The sequence below is a fragment of the Erithacus rubecula genome (genome assembly GCF_903797595.1).
Source record: "Erithacus rubecula genome assembly, chromosome: Z".
NCBI lineage: Eukaryota > Metazoa > Chordata > Aves > Passeriformes > Muscicapidae > Erithacus > Erithacus rubecula.
The window spans coordinates 20068902-20086804 of NC_136661.1; the positions used below are offsets into that span (position 1 = coordinate 20068902).

At 37.5% G+C, this 17903-nt stretch overlaps 1 protein-coding gene across 1 annotated transcript in view; it reads left to right on the plus strand.

The window, feature by feature from the left end:
- Positions 1-15964, plus strand: part of TTC33 (tetratricopeptide repeat domain 33) — a 40918-nt gene extending 24954 nt beyond the window's left edge. The window contains exons 3-4 of the mRNA XM_079330113.1: positions 4807-4938; positions 12677-15964. Of these exons, the coding sequence (XP_079186239.1) occupies positions 4807-4938; positions 12677-13027 (483 nt within the window). The 3' untranslated portion in view covers positions 13028-15964. The remainder of the gene's footprint in view (positions 1-4806; positions 4939-12676) is intronic.
- The last annotated feature ends 1939 nt before the right edge of the window (positions 15965-17903 follow it).

The following is a 17903-nucleotide window of genomic DNA, read 5'->3' on the forward strand; positions in this document are numbered from 1 at the left end:
AGGTCTATAAAAATCCCCCTGTCTTGCTACGTGTGTCACATATTAGAGGTGGAGATTCATGTTAGGAATGACTTTTTACACTATGCAGAGATTCTCTATGGGCTATATTAATTTTCAATCAGTGAGAAAATGTCTATTCATGAAGCAACTCTGAGAATTAACATTGGAAGATGAAGTGGGTTTTTTTGCATAGACTTAAGCATCTGTCTTACATTTATTAGGACAGCCTTACATTGGGTCACACAGCAGCTTTTCCATTCTTCAGTACTTTCTTTCTCCACAGCAAACTTAACATTTTCAATACTGCATTGTTTAATATGCAGCTCTGATAAATATGATAGTGGCCCTGTAGAATCTGTAAGTGCTTATGGCAAGTTCTTAAAGATCTGCATTTTAACAGATGTAAGACAAATGCCTTTCAGTACTTCTGAAGGGCAGAAATAGTGTTTAAGTTTCTAGTTGTCAAAGATACTTGAAGCAAGTGTATTTCCAGAAAATCACATGGAAACTGTGGAATTGCTCAATTGCTTCAAAAAAACATAGAATTTGATGAGATTTTTTCCATTGCTCTCAGCTACTCTTTGATTCATTTAGAAACTTATTTTTATGGTTTTTGAGAGGTTAGGGGTGCACTTTTCTTTGCATGCAAGATCTGTCAGTATACATGCTTGATACTGTCATCACCAGCCTAAGCTGCTTCCCCATTGCAAGAACAATAATTTGGACAATACAATGGAAAGTAAATATTTATGCAAGTTCATTTCTGCTTTTTTGTTGAAAACCAAAAATCTTTTAAAGACCCAGCAACAGGAGCCTAGTGTTGATTCTGGTATTAAGTAAATAGTATTGTAAGTATATTCAAAGGAATGTATAAAGACTGCCTATATTAATGCAACCACTAAGACTCCTTGAAATTAGTCAGGGGCTGAATTCCTTAAATATTGACTGGATTATTTTGCTTTGAATTATGAAGATGGAGGAGCAGACTTTGACTATTTGATTTTTTATCTTAACATTTTGTCGCTGGACCATATGGGACATTGTTGAATGAAGAGGGATATCAAAGGACTTGATGCATTGTGATATTGTATAACAAACCCTCTTGGAATTCAGACTTACTGCTATTCAGTACTACTGAGAATTCACCTGGTTTGTATTGCTTATCTCATGACACTTGTACCTCAGATAATTATGCAACTATGACAAGACTTTTAAAGTAGACAATACAGTTTATATATATATATATATATATATATATATATATATATATATAAAAGTAAATTTAAATGTAAACTGTCAAGTTAAGTTTCCTTTAATAATTTTTTGGATGTTTTGTTGTCAGCTGTATGAGAATCTAGTTTCCTACAATGCTGCATCCTCAATTTGCATTAATTGAACAGGACTATAATTTCTTAGTCTCTTTTTTGGTTTTTATATATGAAACTCATCATCTTCAAATCATTCCACTTCCTCTTCTAAAAGTTTTCTTAATGTTGAACTCAGTGAAGAAATAATATCAACTTCTACCCATCTCTCTTCCTGCCTAAGAAATTACAAAGTTTCTAAGGCATGGCCAGACTTAGAATAACAAGTTAAGATTATAGCAAATTGTCTAGTAAGTGCTGATTATTATTAATTAGTTTTTCTTAAATTGAGATGCATACTGAGAAAGTGAACTGTCAAAACGTTAATGTGAACTCCAGAAATCTAAGTTGCCAAAAAAACTATTCTGTGTGGTGCAATGGTAATTGCTTTAGAGCATGGATAAATGTAAACTACTTATGGGTAGGATGAATTTTATTTATCTGTTTTTTGAAATGGGTTACTGGATGGAAAAAGGAATTGGATCAGTTTCATTGGAAGTGGAATGCGTCTATATATAGCAATTCAGCCTCAATCCACTGAGCTCATTTAAAACTAGAATTTACACAGATTCATGACACTTCCAAAATATTGTGGGCAGAATAGGATGGGTCACTCTTTTGCCTGGATTTCTAATACTTGGTCAGTCTCCTGATGAGAGTTGTTATGTTTAATTTTTTGCCTCTGAGTTCTTCTAGTTCTTGTAAACTCTCTTGTATGACTTTTTCTAAAGCTAGATCAGTTAAACTAAGTTACTATAGGACATGGATGTTTTTTGTTATAAAGCATGTAATAAAGATAAATTTCTTGGAATAAATCAAGTGCTGAAAATCCACTTACTGAATATCTTTATAAGACATTTCCCTCCAGTCACTTCTAACACGTAAATATCTGTGTGTGTGTGTGTGCAGTGAGAGTCTTGAGATGTTTCTTCTGCTTTGTAAATTTTTTCCTAATTTTTTGATTAGTTTTAAGAATGTTTTGTAATAGAGTATTCTCATTTTACATATATATCACTATATATATACGTATCAGTTTATATGTACACTGCATATATATGTTATCAGTGTGTGTGTGTGTGTATGTATACGTGTGCACACATACACATTTGGTTCCTGTTTGGTTTTGTCTTGCCCATGTGGCCCTACCCCAAAAGAACTGAGCACCACCTGTCAAATCTGCACAGGAAATCTTTGTGCTAGCAGTGCTTTTTGTTCCTTGTTCAGTGTGGTTTTTTGGATGTGGAATAGCTGGTTTGCTGGTTCAGTTTCCAAGTAGCATGCAGAGTTGTTTTGTTGAAGTGATTATGATACACAGGTAGAGTAACCCAAGACAAGGCTGCACACATTCATGTCTACCATTGTAGGTTCATTTTGATGACCTCTTCACCTGAAGAAAAAAAGTGTAGGAAAATAGTGTGCATTAATAAGTATAATTGTTATACTGACTGACAAGTGTAGCTGAGTAATTTTATTAGTAACTGTAAAAACTGCCTGTATTGGATAAAATTGCATATACATTCAAAGATGTGTTGGTTTGAATGTTCTTTGAGAATCTGATGCCAAAGTTACTAGGAGCAAATGATCTGGAAGAGCGTTTTTAAAACAGTTGCTTATGCTTCTACACACAGTAGTCATAAATAGATGAAAATGGAATAATTGCCTTTATTAGTGAGGTAATAATTCAGTAAAAAAAACGAGTAAAATTCATTAAGCACTACAAAAGATTTCCTAAGCACTTACACTGATGTTTTATAATTAGTTTGCAGTAGAAAGTACTGGTAGGAAATAATACTTGGATGCATAAAAATGTTCCTGTGACTGTATACTTGGATTTGTTTTAGTAGAATAAATACATTAAGACACAGCTGATGGATGCAGAATTCCTTCATCTTGGTAGGATGTACACCTGTCCACTAGTAAGGGTTTGATTCTATTCACACATCTGCTGTGGATAAGGGAAACTTCCCATATAAATGTAATTCATCTGAAAGTTTTGGAAAAACACACTCATCACAGACTTTGATACAAAATGCAGTTATTGAGAACTGTTGAGCTGGAAAAAGAGGGAAGATGATAAACTGCTGCATGTAGTTTTTCAAAAGAGTTTTAGGTACTTCTGAATTCAAAGGTACAGTCCATTGGACAGAATTAAAGTGAAGCCATAAGACTAGTCTTTAGAAAAATTTAGTCATACTAGAACAGCAGAAGTGTCAATCCAAAAGGGTTATTCAGAAGCTATGCTTATGATATTGCTTGTGTTTTTTTCAGTTCAGGGTTGCTTTCTGTAGTAAATCTTTGCCTTCCCCTTTTCCTCTTTCTTTTTTTTTTTTTTTTTTAATGTACTGCTCACCTCTATTTTGTGCATATACTATTTGTTAATTGGAATAAATACTCAAGATCATCACATTTGAATCCTTCTCTATTCCATACTCATATTTATCTATTTAATATATCATAAAACAGTAAAGTTAAATGAATCTGTTTTGAACTTCAGCAATAGTCCTGATATGTTCTAATATTATTCATCATAGTTGTGGTCAGTTGGGATGAAAGTGGTTGCCCACACATGAGTCTAACCCTTGTGGTTGACATTCTCATCATACTGCAAGAATGCAGTTGTCATTTGTTTCTTACATTGGTATCTATCACCATAGCATGTGGGTGTATGAAATCATGATCTCAGAGTGATGCAGGTTTTCAGGTGATGTGCCAATCTCATGGTGGTATTGGAAACATAAGGCAAGCTTTGAGCCACATTGTGTATTGCTAACTGTGATTTATTGCCTTAGTTATGGAGTTTCAATGCAAGAAGATTAATCCTGTGGTAACTGCTGAGTAACAGATTTTCACATTCAGAAACCACTTTTTTTCCTTACTTAATGTAGGTGACTTCATGTCTAAGTTAGGTTCTGCAGAATGCTTTTTCTCTAAATACAGCAGCCATTGTTAAGGTCTGTTTCCATGCTGAGTTACAGGGATTGTTTCTATAATTATATCATCTGCACTGCACTGTTTCTGATAGATTCCAGTTCTCTATTAAAAAGAATAAATACAGTCCAGGAGTTTTTCAACAGTACTTGCACATTTACTATATTTAGTTCTCCATGTGCTTGTCTTCCTGAGTATTCTGTTATGCTTGTATAGGGTGTAGGGTTTGTTGACAAGGAGACACCTTCAGAAGCAGTTAATCTACTTGTAATAGAGTTGCTTAAATAGTTTGAGTGAATCATCCTCTAGTATGCTTGTTTCTCTTTGTGGGGATCGAAATGAGTCTGGGTGACTGACTGAGGTCAGACAACTAACTTTTAACTAAAAAAACTGGGTAAGATGAATCCAGTCCTTAGTTATTGAAGCAGTGGTTGTTGCCTGGTAATCCCAGAAAACTTATATTTATTTTGAGTGTTGCTTATTTTTCTTCCTTCTTTTTCTATTTCTGATACAGGTCCTGATGTCTTTACATGAAATGTTCCCAGCAGTGCATGCAGCAGAAATGGCTGTCCAGAGAAACCCACGTTCCTGGGATGCCTGGCAGACTTTGGGACGTGCCCAGCTTGGATTAGGAGAGATAGCACTGGTAGGATAACAGAATTAACTGTGTGTGAGAAGGGAAGTACAGAAATACCAAGGTTGCTGTATGTCCTTATGTATGTCCTTGAACATAGACAAGAAAAAGATCATTATAATTTATCTCCAGTGTTCCCTCTGCTTTATTGTATTTCACAAGTGCTTCCTGTGTGGTTTTGTTGCTGGACTTGTGGAAGACCTGTCTAGCTCCAAGACTTTTGTGTCATATACTATATTTATGTGGTGGCTTTATGCAATAGAGCAATTATGCTGACATAACTCCACATACTGCATTCTGTGTGTTGTTCTGCTACAGTGCAGCTCACCATAGTTTAAAGATGAGAGTAATGCCAAGTCCAAGGATCAGCTGATTGTTCACACTCAGTTTTTATACCTGTCTGCTGATAAAATTCTGATGTCTTGTTTTCCTTGTGTCCTGCTTATGCAGCAAATAATGTGTGCTCATTCCTTCTTTCCTCTGCCTCCCTGACCTCAAATTTTGGCTGAGGTTGCTTCTTCATTTAATAAGAGAGCAAAAAGCCAGGGATGCTCTGCATCTTTTTTTTTCTGGAGTATCATAATTTTCTGCTATTTTCTGTGAAAACACAACAGGTCAACTTTCAAACTCAGACACATTCACAGAGGTCTGTTTGAAAAACAATGTGTCATGACCTCTTAGATGAAAATAGATACTGATTTTATTTTGAATAGAAGTAGCTGCGTGCTTTTCTGATACAAATAATTTTATTAGTAATTTAGAGTGTTTTTTGCAAAGTTACAATGTTTGGGCTGAAAATTTTTAAGAATTGAAAAAATTAGAGGGGTTTTTTTGATGGAGATTAACAATTCATGCAAAATTAATTTTTAAAACGTAGTAAGGAGCAGTGTGAAAAATTCCAAACCAACCAAAACAATGCAAGCAATATGAATCACCTAGAGTCATAGAATGGTTTGGGTTGGAGGGATCCTTAAAGATCATCTAATTCCAATCCCACTGTGCCATGGGCAGGGACACGTTCCACTGCCCAGGTTGCTCATAGCCTTGAATATGGGCATCCACAACTTCCCTAGGCAACCTGTTCCAGAGTCTCAGCACTTGCACAGTAAAGAATATCTTCCTAATACTCAAAGTTCCCCTCTTTCAGTTTGTACCCATTACTACCATCCTGTTTCTGTAGATCCTGAGGAGTCTCTTTCCAGCTTCCCTAGCTCCCCTTCAGATATTGGCAGACTACTATGAGGTCTGCACACAAAATTCTCCAGCCTGAACAGCCCCAACTTGCTTAGCTCACCTTGACTGGGGAGGTGCTCCAATCCTGTTAGACAAAACTAACACAAAAGCTGCGTTTTACAGGTGTGCAGTGTGTTCCCTTTGCTGGTGCAGTACCATAATATGAAATATCTCGTGTAAATCCATGCATATCTGCATTTCAACAGTGGTAACATTCCATGGTGTAGAAGGTAAGGTTAGATGGTCTAGTCTTTTCCTTTTAAGTGTATGAAACTGTCACTGTAAATTATGCCTCAGAATTTTAAATGCACTAGCCTCAGGAAAGTTAGAGGTTTATTTCCTTCAAGGATCCTAATTAACTGATGCTGTTTATTCTGTAGAAAATGCTGCAGTTGCTGTAGTATCAATTGAAAGTAATAATATACCTGTGCTAGTTGCACCCAGCATGTTGATTCACCAGACCCTCTAAGGTTTTTGTACATAGACTAATCATAAAACACCAGTGGGACTGGATATCTTGAGTGGTGGGGAACTAGTGTTTGTATTCTATTAATTTTGTTTTATTTTAGAATAGCACTTCAGTTCCTCACTTAGAGAACATTGTTGAGCTTAATCAGAAAGACATCTAATTTATGTGTCTGAGACTATTCAGTGATGCAAAGCAAAGCATTTTAAGTGGGAACAATCGGAGTTTGGCATCAAAGCACTTCATTAATCTGAAACACTGCTCTAGGTGCTCCTGTAATTGTTAATTGACCCTAGTGTGGTGAAGAGGGAGGGAGGAGAGGTTATCACGGGGAGTTTGCCCTCTTAGTGTTTTTGATTGTCTCTGAATAGGGAGCCTGAGGTGTGGAAACTCCTGTTGGTGTCTCCAGTGCTGTGGTACTGCGGGTTCGTACTTGATTGCCTTTCTGTCTGTAGGCTGAACTGCCTTCTGATAAATATGTGCTCATATACAGGGAACTTGGGGAGTTGTTCTAGAATGCAAATAATGTTCAGTATTTGTTTTTGAACCAAGCTGTTTTTAAGGAATATTAAGAGGTTAAGACTGAAGGAATTTTAAAATAAGAAATTAATTCAGTTATTGAACTTGTGGAGTCTTCTTGACCAAGTGGTTTAAGTCATAATTATCCTTTTTCCCACTAGTCTTTCATTGCCATGATTTTCTATTTTTCCCTGTATCATATTTTTTTACAAAGAAAAGTTAATAAAGCATAAATATCAAGGCTTTTTAGTAATTTTTTTTTGAGATTTGGGAATTACTACCCTTCTGAAAAACTGCTTCTCCTATTACTTTGTTTCATTTCTCCCCCACCAACATCTGTCTTCATTACCCACATCCTGCCAAACATCTGTTGTGAGTACTTTTATTACTTCACAATGAATGATGCATTTTTTCTTAGGAAAAAAACCAATTTACTGTCTTAATTTGAAGTTTCCCAAATCAAATCTAATGTATTTATGAGCTGTGTAATAATGAAAGATAGATTTGCTTAGATTTAGTTTTTGTCAAACTTGTGACAAAAAAGAATGAGGTAACTTGTTTGCTCTTTTTTTTCCCCCCTGAATTTACAAAATAGGGTAGTTCATCAGTAATACTTAAATGTGAGCAAGGAGAACTTTATTTCTGTAAAGGCAGAAATTCCTTAAATTTTACAAATCAATGTGCAGATCACAACTGAGTAAACATGCAATGTGAATGTAGTAACTGTAGAAGTACAGTCAGGCTTGCAGTATATCTCTCATTTCATTGCAAATACTTGGTTTTACAAATTACATTTCCTGTACTGCTGATGACATCTTAACTATTTAAAATTTCACACTAATACCTTCATTGGAACAGTTCCTCCCATGAGACAGGGTGAACCCCATTCTTTGATTAATCAAAGAAGAAAAAAAAAAAGGAAGAAAAAGTAAAACTAATCATAAAAACATCAAGGTCCAGTTGGAAGCAGTGAGTGTCCCACTGAGAAGTTCATCAGCCCTGTGACATTGTCATGGGCAGCCAGCTCAAGTGGCCCTGGCTGAGTAGGGGCTTGGCCCTGGCCACCCTCAGACATTCTGGGGCTCTGTAACTTCAGCTTTGCCCCAATCTGGGTAAATTCTGTCACATCTGGAATACTAAGGATCACAAAGTTGAGAGGGTAGATGTATAAATATGCAACAGTTGTGCATGGGTTTTGTTTCATGTTTTGAAGTATATGGTTTCCTGTATTCCTGCTAATTAGTTAGTGCTTTAGTAGTCTTTAAGTGTGACACATTTTATCAGAAGACTCATGCCTTGACAACATATCAGTCTTTTCCTTTCATCTCTCTTGAAAGAAATAGTGTTAGGTCTTGTAGATAATGATGGGAGATTTGTACTCCCAAAGTGAGCAATGTCTGTGTTTTATTGGAATGCAGCTAATTAACATAACTAGTCTGAATTGGAGATAGTTTTTTGATGTGTTACAAATGTTTGCATTTAGAAAGAGGGTATTTTGGTAATAAAAAGGAAATTGGTGGTTGGCCTTCCACGCAAGTCAAAGTATTTAGGAAATGCTAAGTTAAGAGAGAAAGTACCATGCTTTTTCATTTAAAGTGGGGCTCTGTTAAATTGTTTTCGACAGCTTTAATCAGTCCAACTGAGTATTGAGGTAATAGCCAGTAATGTAAGCTTCCATAGCAAGGTCCTGTGTTATTCCTGCCCTCTCCATCTGCTATAGGGTAACCTTTCTTTCTTTTTTAACCACTATTGGAAATCATAAATATATTTTTGTGATAGTGGTTGTTAATATGCAAAAAGATCTTCTTGTCAGAGGTTATTTTTATTTTCTGTCAAGAAAGCTGAAGGGCAAACAAGACTCTAAAAGTTTAAATGCTCTTTTCAGCTACAGTTCTGCCAGGAATACTCAGTTTTTGCAAGTGACTAAGGCTGATTTAGCTGGCACCTCCTGTTTAGTTCCCTTTGTAAGATATTCAGGACTTTTGAGGAGTGTGTTTCTCAACATCAAGACCTTGTAATTGAAAGCTTTAGCTATATCAGATGCACAAGATAAGACAAACAGGGATGTTGAAGAAATTTTATTTGACCATTGTTTCAAAATTCCTGTAATAATTTTGGCAGTATAATTTGGTAATAGAGAAATAAATTTTTTTTTGGATTTTCCCAATTTGCAAGGTGAAAGTACTGATAACACTTATGCTTTATTTTCTTAGGCTAACTATGTAGATTTCTAGGATGGGATTGATTTTTGTGGTTGTTTCCTTGGTCATCACAGAGCATATCCTTGCATCTGGTAGAGCACAGTGTAAGAGGTCCATGTGGTAGAGACAACCTGAAGCAGTGACTTCAGCAGAACATGCAGCAGCCTTGCAGGGGTTTGGAAGGTAAAGGTCCTCTAGTCCAACCCCCTGCAATCAGCCAGGACATCTTCAGCTAGATCAGGTTGCTCAGAGCCCTGTCCAGCCTGGCCTTAAATGTTTCCAGGGATGGGGCATTGACCATCTATCTCTCTGTGCCACCTGTTACAGTGTCTCAGTAACCTTGCTGTAAACATTCCTTACATCTAGCTTTAATCTACCCATTTTCAGTTTACAGCCCTTTGTTCCATCACTGCATGTCCTTGTAAAAGTCCTTCTCCAGCTCTTTTGTGGGTCCCTTGCAGGTTCTGGGAGGCTGCTGTAAGGTGTCACTGAGCCCTTCTCTCTCCAGGCTGGACAGCCTCAATGCTCCCAGACTGTCCCCATAGGAGTGGTGCTCCAACCCCCTGATCCTCTTTGTTGCCTTCTCTGTGCTGGCTCCAGCAGGTCCCTGTCCCTCCTGTGCAGGGACCCCAGCTCTGGTGCAGTGCTCCAGGGGGTCTCAGCAGAGCAGAGCAGAGGGGCAGAATCCCCTCCCTGCCCTGCTGCCCACGGGGCTCTGGGTGCAGCCCAGGACACGTTTGGCTCTCTGGGCTGTCAGTGCCATGGCTGGGGCATGTCCAGCCTCTCACCCACTGCACCCCCAAGGACTATGCTGAGTGCTATAAAAACACACAATAAAAAAATCCATATTAAAGATCATTTAACACAGAAAAAGATTACTTACTTCACTGATAGACATCCTTTGAAACAGGTCAGAAAATGTAATAAATGCCTAATGCATACTTTGGTAGCAGAAACAACCTCTTAATATTCTCACCTGGCTTTTTGGGGGGTTTTCTGTATAATGACAGTTATTAAGTCCATGTGTTACAGAAATTTGTAAAAAAATTGCAGTCTTATCAGAATTGCCCTTCACACTTGAAGACTGCAAACCAGCAGAGGAGACTCTACTCATGGGACAAATGGAAGATTGTTTGCTACAGAATACTATGTAGTGAGACAAAATGTAAACTACTTTAAAAATACAGATTTTTCAAATATGACAAGGAAGAAAGTCTCGCAGAAGGTTTTATATTATGCTTCTCCACAGAAGCAAAAGCAGATACATGACTGTGCTGATTTAAAGTTCTGTAATCCTTACAGGCAGAGTCTCTAAAATCACAACTCCTCTTTAAGCTAGAAATGCTGATTAAATGGAGTGTCACTGTGTTTTCCTACAATGCAGCAGTCAATTGGAGGAGATTTACATCTCCATTAGGAGAAGAGTAAAAAGTAGCACTGTTCTTTTCTTCTTGGTAGAAATTAGTGGCTTTGGGCACTGTTCCAGTGGCAGCATAAAATTTTAAGTGGATGACAACTATGTCAACAAGTTTTCAGTTCTACATTGCTGCTTTAAAGTTAATCCCTCTGATCTTTTGCAGCACTTAAAAATTTAGTTTAATATTTTGTTGTTTCTTTATAAAAATGTCAAGCACAAAAACCCTTTTCTAATAGATTTACTAAGATGATCTTTTTATGTTGTGTGCTGTATTGTATGAATCATCAAAGCAGCCTTGACGCTTACCAAATGTTATTTATTGTGCATGAACATAACTATATAGACGGGTTTTAATTAGGAGACCTCTTTCATGGAAAGCTTAAAAGCAGATGGTGTTTGTTTAAATTTTGTTTTCAACAGAAATGTAAAAATGAACATTTAATGTTTACTTGTTGTTCATGTGTCCCTGAAAATTAAAACCTAACAAAGTTGAATAATGGGACACTGTTTTACAAGAACTAAACTTCAGTTCTTCTTCCGTTTAAAGTTCAGTGTGCTCTTACGCTTTGTAGCTGGCTGTGGACAATAATCAAGCTGTTTTTTTCTATCTGGAATTAAAAGGCTGCCTCTTAAAACAGCAGTAATACTGATAGCATAGATAGCGTGTCTTGAATCTGATTTTGTATCTCTCATCTGAGTTCCCATAATATGGAGTCCATATATTCATCTGTGCCTTCAGAAGGGTGAACTATCAGTTTCTGTCCATGCAGAAGAAAAGTTGTGATTTTTCTGAATTAATTGGCATGCTTTAAGTATTTATAAACTGCAAAGGAATAGGAACTGTAATTTACCATATATCTTTAAAGTTTTAATATTTAAATTGCCCAAACTCTTCCCAATTATCATGCCAATCTATACCATCACACTTTTCCCATTTTACAGGAGGGCTTCTGTACATGTCATGACAAGATTTTGATCACTAAGGTGACCCATTTTCATAACTCACAGTCATAAACTTGAAATACACTCATGCTTTTGTGTACAAGTACCTGAATTTGAGGAGGTAGGTTCAGCCTTGACCACTGTTAATATTACTAAAAGACAATGCAGTTGTAATTCTTGGTGTAGCTATTTTCTAGAATTGTAGCGACCTCTTCTTATTTTAGATGATCACACTTCTTTATTTTTAATTTCACAACTTCTTTGTTGAGGTATTTTCACATTTGAACTGAAAGAAAGGAAAAGCATCACTAGCTATACTTCTACTAATATTAAATAGTTTATAAGATTATAGAATTTCTTTCAAAGTTTGGAGTTTATTTGGCTCCTTTTGTGCATTTTTTTATGTATTTTTATAACCACATACCTGTTCCAGAAATGGTTTACCATGTTGCTAGTATTAGTGTAGTATTAGGTCTGCATGTGAAACAACTGCATTCTAATTTAAAGGCAGCAATACCAGTGATACTTCAAATTCCAGTCATCCCTTTTCTGTATGTCTTTAAACCTTATCTGTCTGCTTTTGCATTTACATACATCTGATGATGAGAGGAAAGTGGAATAGAAAGTCATCCAACACATAGTTTTTCCTATTACCTTTTTATTATCAGTATTGTTTTTCATATATGAACTTTTTATTTGTGCCCTTTTTGCCAGGTACCTATCTTATTATTGCATTTTTTCCTTTCAGACAAAATTGCTTGGAGGTAAGGCTGCTATTAAACCAAGATGAGGGAAGATTGGTCCAATAAAGACAGGAGTAAATGGCTTTTGGCTTTCCTTAAATTATATATATTTTATATATATATATATATATATATATATATGTATAATTTTTGTTGTTATTGTCAATTTTTATTAAAAAGATAGGCTTTAAAGTGTTCCATATTTGTTTCTTCTCTGTTCTACTTATAGGCAATCCGAAGTTTCCAGGTATCCTTACACATCTTTCCAATGAACCCTGAAGTATGGAAAGAAGACCTTTCCTGGGCAAGAAAACTACAGGAACAGCAGAAGGCCACAAAGACTGAGTCAGTGCATGCCCTGGCAAGAGGAGAAGAGCTCGAACAGGAGTCAATCCCGGACTATGACTTTGAAAGTGATGAAATTGTGGCAGTCTGTGCTGCCATTGCAGAGAAGGAGAAAGCTCTTTCAGCAGCTAAAACAATGGTGATTGTGTCTGCTTCAGGCACAGTAGAGACTGTTACTGAGCAGGACAATCGTCCTGCAACTCCTGATGAAACCCTTTTCATCAGGGCCCGGTAGGGCAGCCTCATGGGTTGTCTTACCCATAGGTTTAAGAACTATTGTTATTTATTGTATTTTGCTTGCTTTGTGTTTGTTCTTTTTTTTTTTATGAAATGGTAGGATAGTTTACAAAAGTTAAATAATTGAAGTTATCTTTCTTTGGCTAATTAAAAAATCAATGACCTGAGTTGTTCCATCCGTATTTTTCAAAAAGAAAGCCAAGAGTTGATTCTAGAAATTCTAAATTGTTATGAACAAATGTAATGTTGAAATGCTTAAAACTGCATTTTAACATCTGCTTTCATCTTTGTGTATTTCATAATTTTACAAGTTAATGTCTACATTTTCCCATTTATTAAGAAACTTTTATTTAAGCTGTAAAAGTGCTGTGGTTTATCCCCAGCTGGCAGCTCAGCCCCACACAGCTGACTGGGTCCTGGTGGAATGAGGGAGAGAACTGGAAGAGTAAAAGTGAAAGAACTCAAGGGCTGAGATGGAGACAGCGTAATAGGGAAAGCAGGAGCTGCACATACATGCAAAGCAAAACAAGAGATTCACCCACCAGTTCCCATGGGCAGGCAGGTGTTCAGCCATCCCAGGAAAGCAGGGCATGGGAAGACACTCTGAATGTCTTCCCTTCCTCCTTCTTTCCCCCGTTCTGTGTGTTGTGCTGTGGGTTGAGATATCCCTCTGGTCAGTTGGGGTCAGCTGTTCTGGTTTGTCTTCTCCCATATTCTTGTGTACCCCCAGTCTTCTTGCTGGTGGGGTGGGATGAGGAGCAGGAAGAAGTCTTGACCCTGTGCAAGCACTGCTCACAATAATGAAAACAGCTGGGTGTTATCAACACTTGCCAGCACAAGATCAAAACCTAGACCCCTATTTGCAATTCTGAAGAAAATTAACTCTATCCCAGCCGAAACCAGCACAAAAAGAAAAAAGGACATTTAAAAATTATTCAAATCACTATTAATTAACATTATTTTTCTTCCAGTAAAAGTGTGAGCTGTTTTCTGTTATTGACAGTCTTTATATTCATTAAGATTGCTTGTTCTATGAGAAAGTTTCCTTTGAAGCGGGGATGGATTATTATTTTGTATGTCTGTGTGTGAGATCTGATTTGTAGCCAAATCAAGTTGCTTTCCTCAGTGAGTGGGTTAAACACTTTCTGATTAGATGAAAGGAAATGCTTTACCAAACAAGGCCCTGAATGCTTAGTTACAACTAAATATTTCACCAGAAGAACGAACAGTGTTTGTGACTGAAATTGGCCTTTCCTTATCTTGTGCACTGTGCTACAGATATCACCAAAAATAGAATGGTGGGAGTAGGAAATAGATATGGCTGAATTGTATTGTATTTGAGGCTTTTCTTTCCTAGTGAGGCTAATCTGATGAAGGGACTCAATTTGCTTTTCCTAATTCTTATGACCAGCCATTAAAAGTATGCCCTCAGGAAAGAGAAACAACCCAGCAGTTTTCCAGGAGAGCACTGGAAGAGTCTTCCTTTATCCTTTTTGGATTTTGGATGCAGTTACGGGAAATGAGACAAACCCTTGAAATTTTTTTAATGTTGATTTTTTTTCAGGGAAAAGTGGTAGTTGGTTCCTCTCACTGGCAGTTCAGAGAAATGAAATCAGGCTGTTTCTTTGATGTACTTTGTGATGAGACCTTTTTTATTGTCTTGGAGACATGGTAGAGATAATCACATCATAACAGTACTGGAAAAAATGGTCACCTGAGGAATTCCTGAAGAATTCCATTTGGGAACATATAATTTGTACTTGATTTCGAAAAAAAATTTGTATGATAATAGATAGTTTTGTAGACAAGTGAAATTTCTGAAATCAGTCATCTTTGCACTTTTCAAATTAACACATTTAAAAAAAATAATGTTGCTTGAGAAGTATAGTGTTTTTGCAGTGAAAAATGCATTGCAGAAAAACTGTCTCAAATGATACTTTCTATTTATCTGATATCAGAATATCTTTTTTTAAGAGGATACATACAGTTTTTAAAAAAAGACGTAATTGCCCTAATGCACTAAGTTTTCGTTACTTTTTGAAAGGTTCTCCCTGAATGTTTTCTTGTATGTGTGAATTTTTAGATCTGTGCTTGCATGGGCACACATTCACACAAAATAACACCTTTTACTGTCTACTGAATACTCAGAATAATTAGTGACATAAATATATTAAGAAATGTAAAATATCATCATGCTATATTTTTATTTCTTCATGAAGTTCAGGAAGATGTTAAATGCTTACTGGATAGGCACTTGATTAAGATATGGTTTGATAGTTTAAATTATTAGAGTTAGGATTTCTTAATCTTCTGTCTCCTATCCACTTAGTACAATCTAGGCAGCCATAGGAAGAGTTAGCATTAGAGAGGAGTTTGGACATATTTCTTGAAGAGATCTTCTCTGGCTGGAAAAGGATATGTGAGATGCCCTAAGGTATGTTTTGATTTTGAAGGAGCTTGGCTGTATCCACCTCATCTCTTCTCTCATTGCGCTTTATTACTTGCGTCAGTGTTCTGTCTTTACTCATACAGGAAGGACTGCTGCCGTTCTCTCAGAGGCCCGTGTTATCACAGAATCTGTTTCCACTGAAATGATTCACAAAATTCCTATTGACTTCAGCACTGCAGGGCCAGACTGCTGGAGGGGTGCACATCTGCACCATCAGGCTGTGCCGGGCTCGAGGGGTGGTGGTTTCCATCCCGCGTACTGGATGTGTTTTCCTTTTGATTAGATTAGGTTATGAATTCTTGGTATTGTCAGAACCATAGTGTTTTGTAGGGCAGTTAAGTTCCTGGGACACTATTTTCAAATGGCGGAGGAGTTCAAATATTGGTGATTTCAATATTGTCTTTTGTACAGCATGCCATGTTTTGCATGTATGTAATTTTCTGGATCGGTTTGCCATTTGAATAAAATACTGACTTCTGTTGCTTAGTGATGCCTGTTTATTCTTTGGGTTATAACAAAAATAAGTATTTCACATTCCAGAATGTTCCTCATTTAATAATTGGCTTTTGTCTCTGGTGAACATACTGATTTGTTTTAGTAAAAAAGAAAATAAGACATCTCGGAGAAAAAATATTTAGTAAAAGGTGACGCTCAGAGCTTTGAAACCTTTCAGGGATATCCACATGAGATGGAGCAAAAGGAGATGTTATCCAAAACAGGCTACTAATGAAATACACTCCCCCTTTGACATTAGATAATTCTTTTTGTTGTTCATTAGTAGCAGTGAATGTAGAAGCATCCATGTGTTTGCCTTCCATATGAATCACATATTAAAATGCTCAACTGTTGCATTCAAGAGGAAAGCTCAAGAGCAACAGTGGGTTAGATGGATTAATTTTACTTGATTTAAAAGCCTACATTCAAAGCATTCAAACATATTTTTCCCTTTGAGTCCCTTGGTATCCAGTGGAAAGAAATACACTGCCTCACAGGGCCATTTATATGCATTGTGTTAGATAAGTATCAGAATGAGTTGAATCAGCCTCCCATGGTGCCTAATTATTTCCCTTGGCTACAAAGAAAGCTCAAGGTGACTGACGGGCAGTTAACCTCGAATGCTGAAACCAGGCATGTGACTTCCACTCTCATAGATGGAGATAAGTATCTTTAAAAACCTTAAATGTACTGACAGAGAAATAAATCCTTCCTGACAATTCTAGAGGGCAAAAAAAGGAATAAGGATCAGATAATGTAACAGTGACTCTTACTTGATAATACTATAAGATACTGGATTTTAAAAGTAGTCATGGAAATGAATAAAAAACAAATGGAGCAGTTTAGAAATCAAGATCAGAGAGGCAGCATTGAAAACTTGCTTGCCCACAAAAGGTAAGTTCCCTCCCAATCCTAAAACCAAGGGAAGGGAGGTAAAATGCTAAAGTTGAGGTGGTATCTTAAATTTGAGTTCACAGAACTGCTGTAAAACTATAATAACTGTGGTTAGGACTGGGGCACAGGAAAGCAGAAGCATGTGGGTTTGGTTTGTTGGCAGGTTGCAGGAACTATGTGTTTATTGTAGGTGACTAATGTTAACATGGTGTTCCCAGATGTGCTGGTGTCCTTGGGCTGTGGTGCCTCCAGAGGGGCTGGAGGGGCTGATGGTCATGGGTGACTGCTGAATCCTGCCAGGTGTGCTTTGAGGGCCATAAGGCTAGGAGCTGTAAGGGTTGTAAAGGATAAATGATCAAATGGAACATTTTGATGTGGGGATTGAGCTGCCTTTGGTTTCACAAAGCAGGAGATTCTCTGGGTTTCTTAAAGCTGGCAGGTCTAGAAGAGGGCCTGGAGTGCAAAGGCCTGGTGGTATTTGGTAGCTCTAATACTAAATCTGCCTTAAGTGGAACAGGCTTGCTGTTGTGTCTGGCAGCAGCAATAAAGCCTCAAAAGCTTCCTGACTTAGGATGTTGGCTGTGCCATTTGAAGATAGCAGATTACACTGATCCTGTTAGTGCACTGGCACTGGGCCTGTAGCGCCAGTTCGGGTCAGGCAGCACGGCTGTTCCCGACAGCAGGAATGTGTGAGCCTGATTTAAAACAGCCCAAGTCCTCTGACAGCACATCCCACTCCCTAAACCGCTCACAAGGCTAACTTGCCATGGATTAGAGACTCAAACCAATCTGCAGATCTTCACAGAAACCACTGTCTGGTAGAGATAGTGGCTCCCGTGCTGCCTGTGGTGGGTGGATCCTCCAAGGGCTGCTGCAGGACAGGGGCTTGGAATGAGCTGGGACTGGAGCTTGGACTGAGCTGGGGCTGGGCTTGGATTGAACTGGGGCTGGGGCTTGGACTGAGCTGGGACTGGAGCTTGGACTGAGCTGGGGCTGGGGATTGGACTGAGCTGGGGCTGGAGCTTGGACTGAGCTG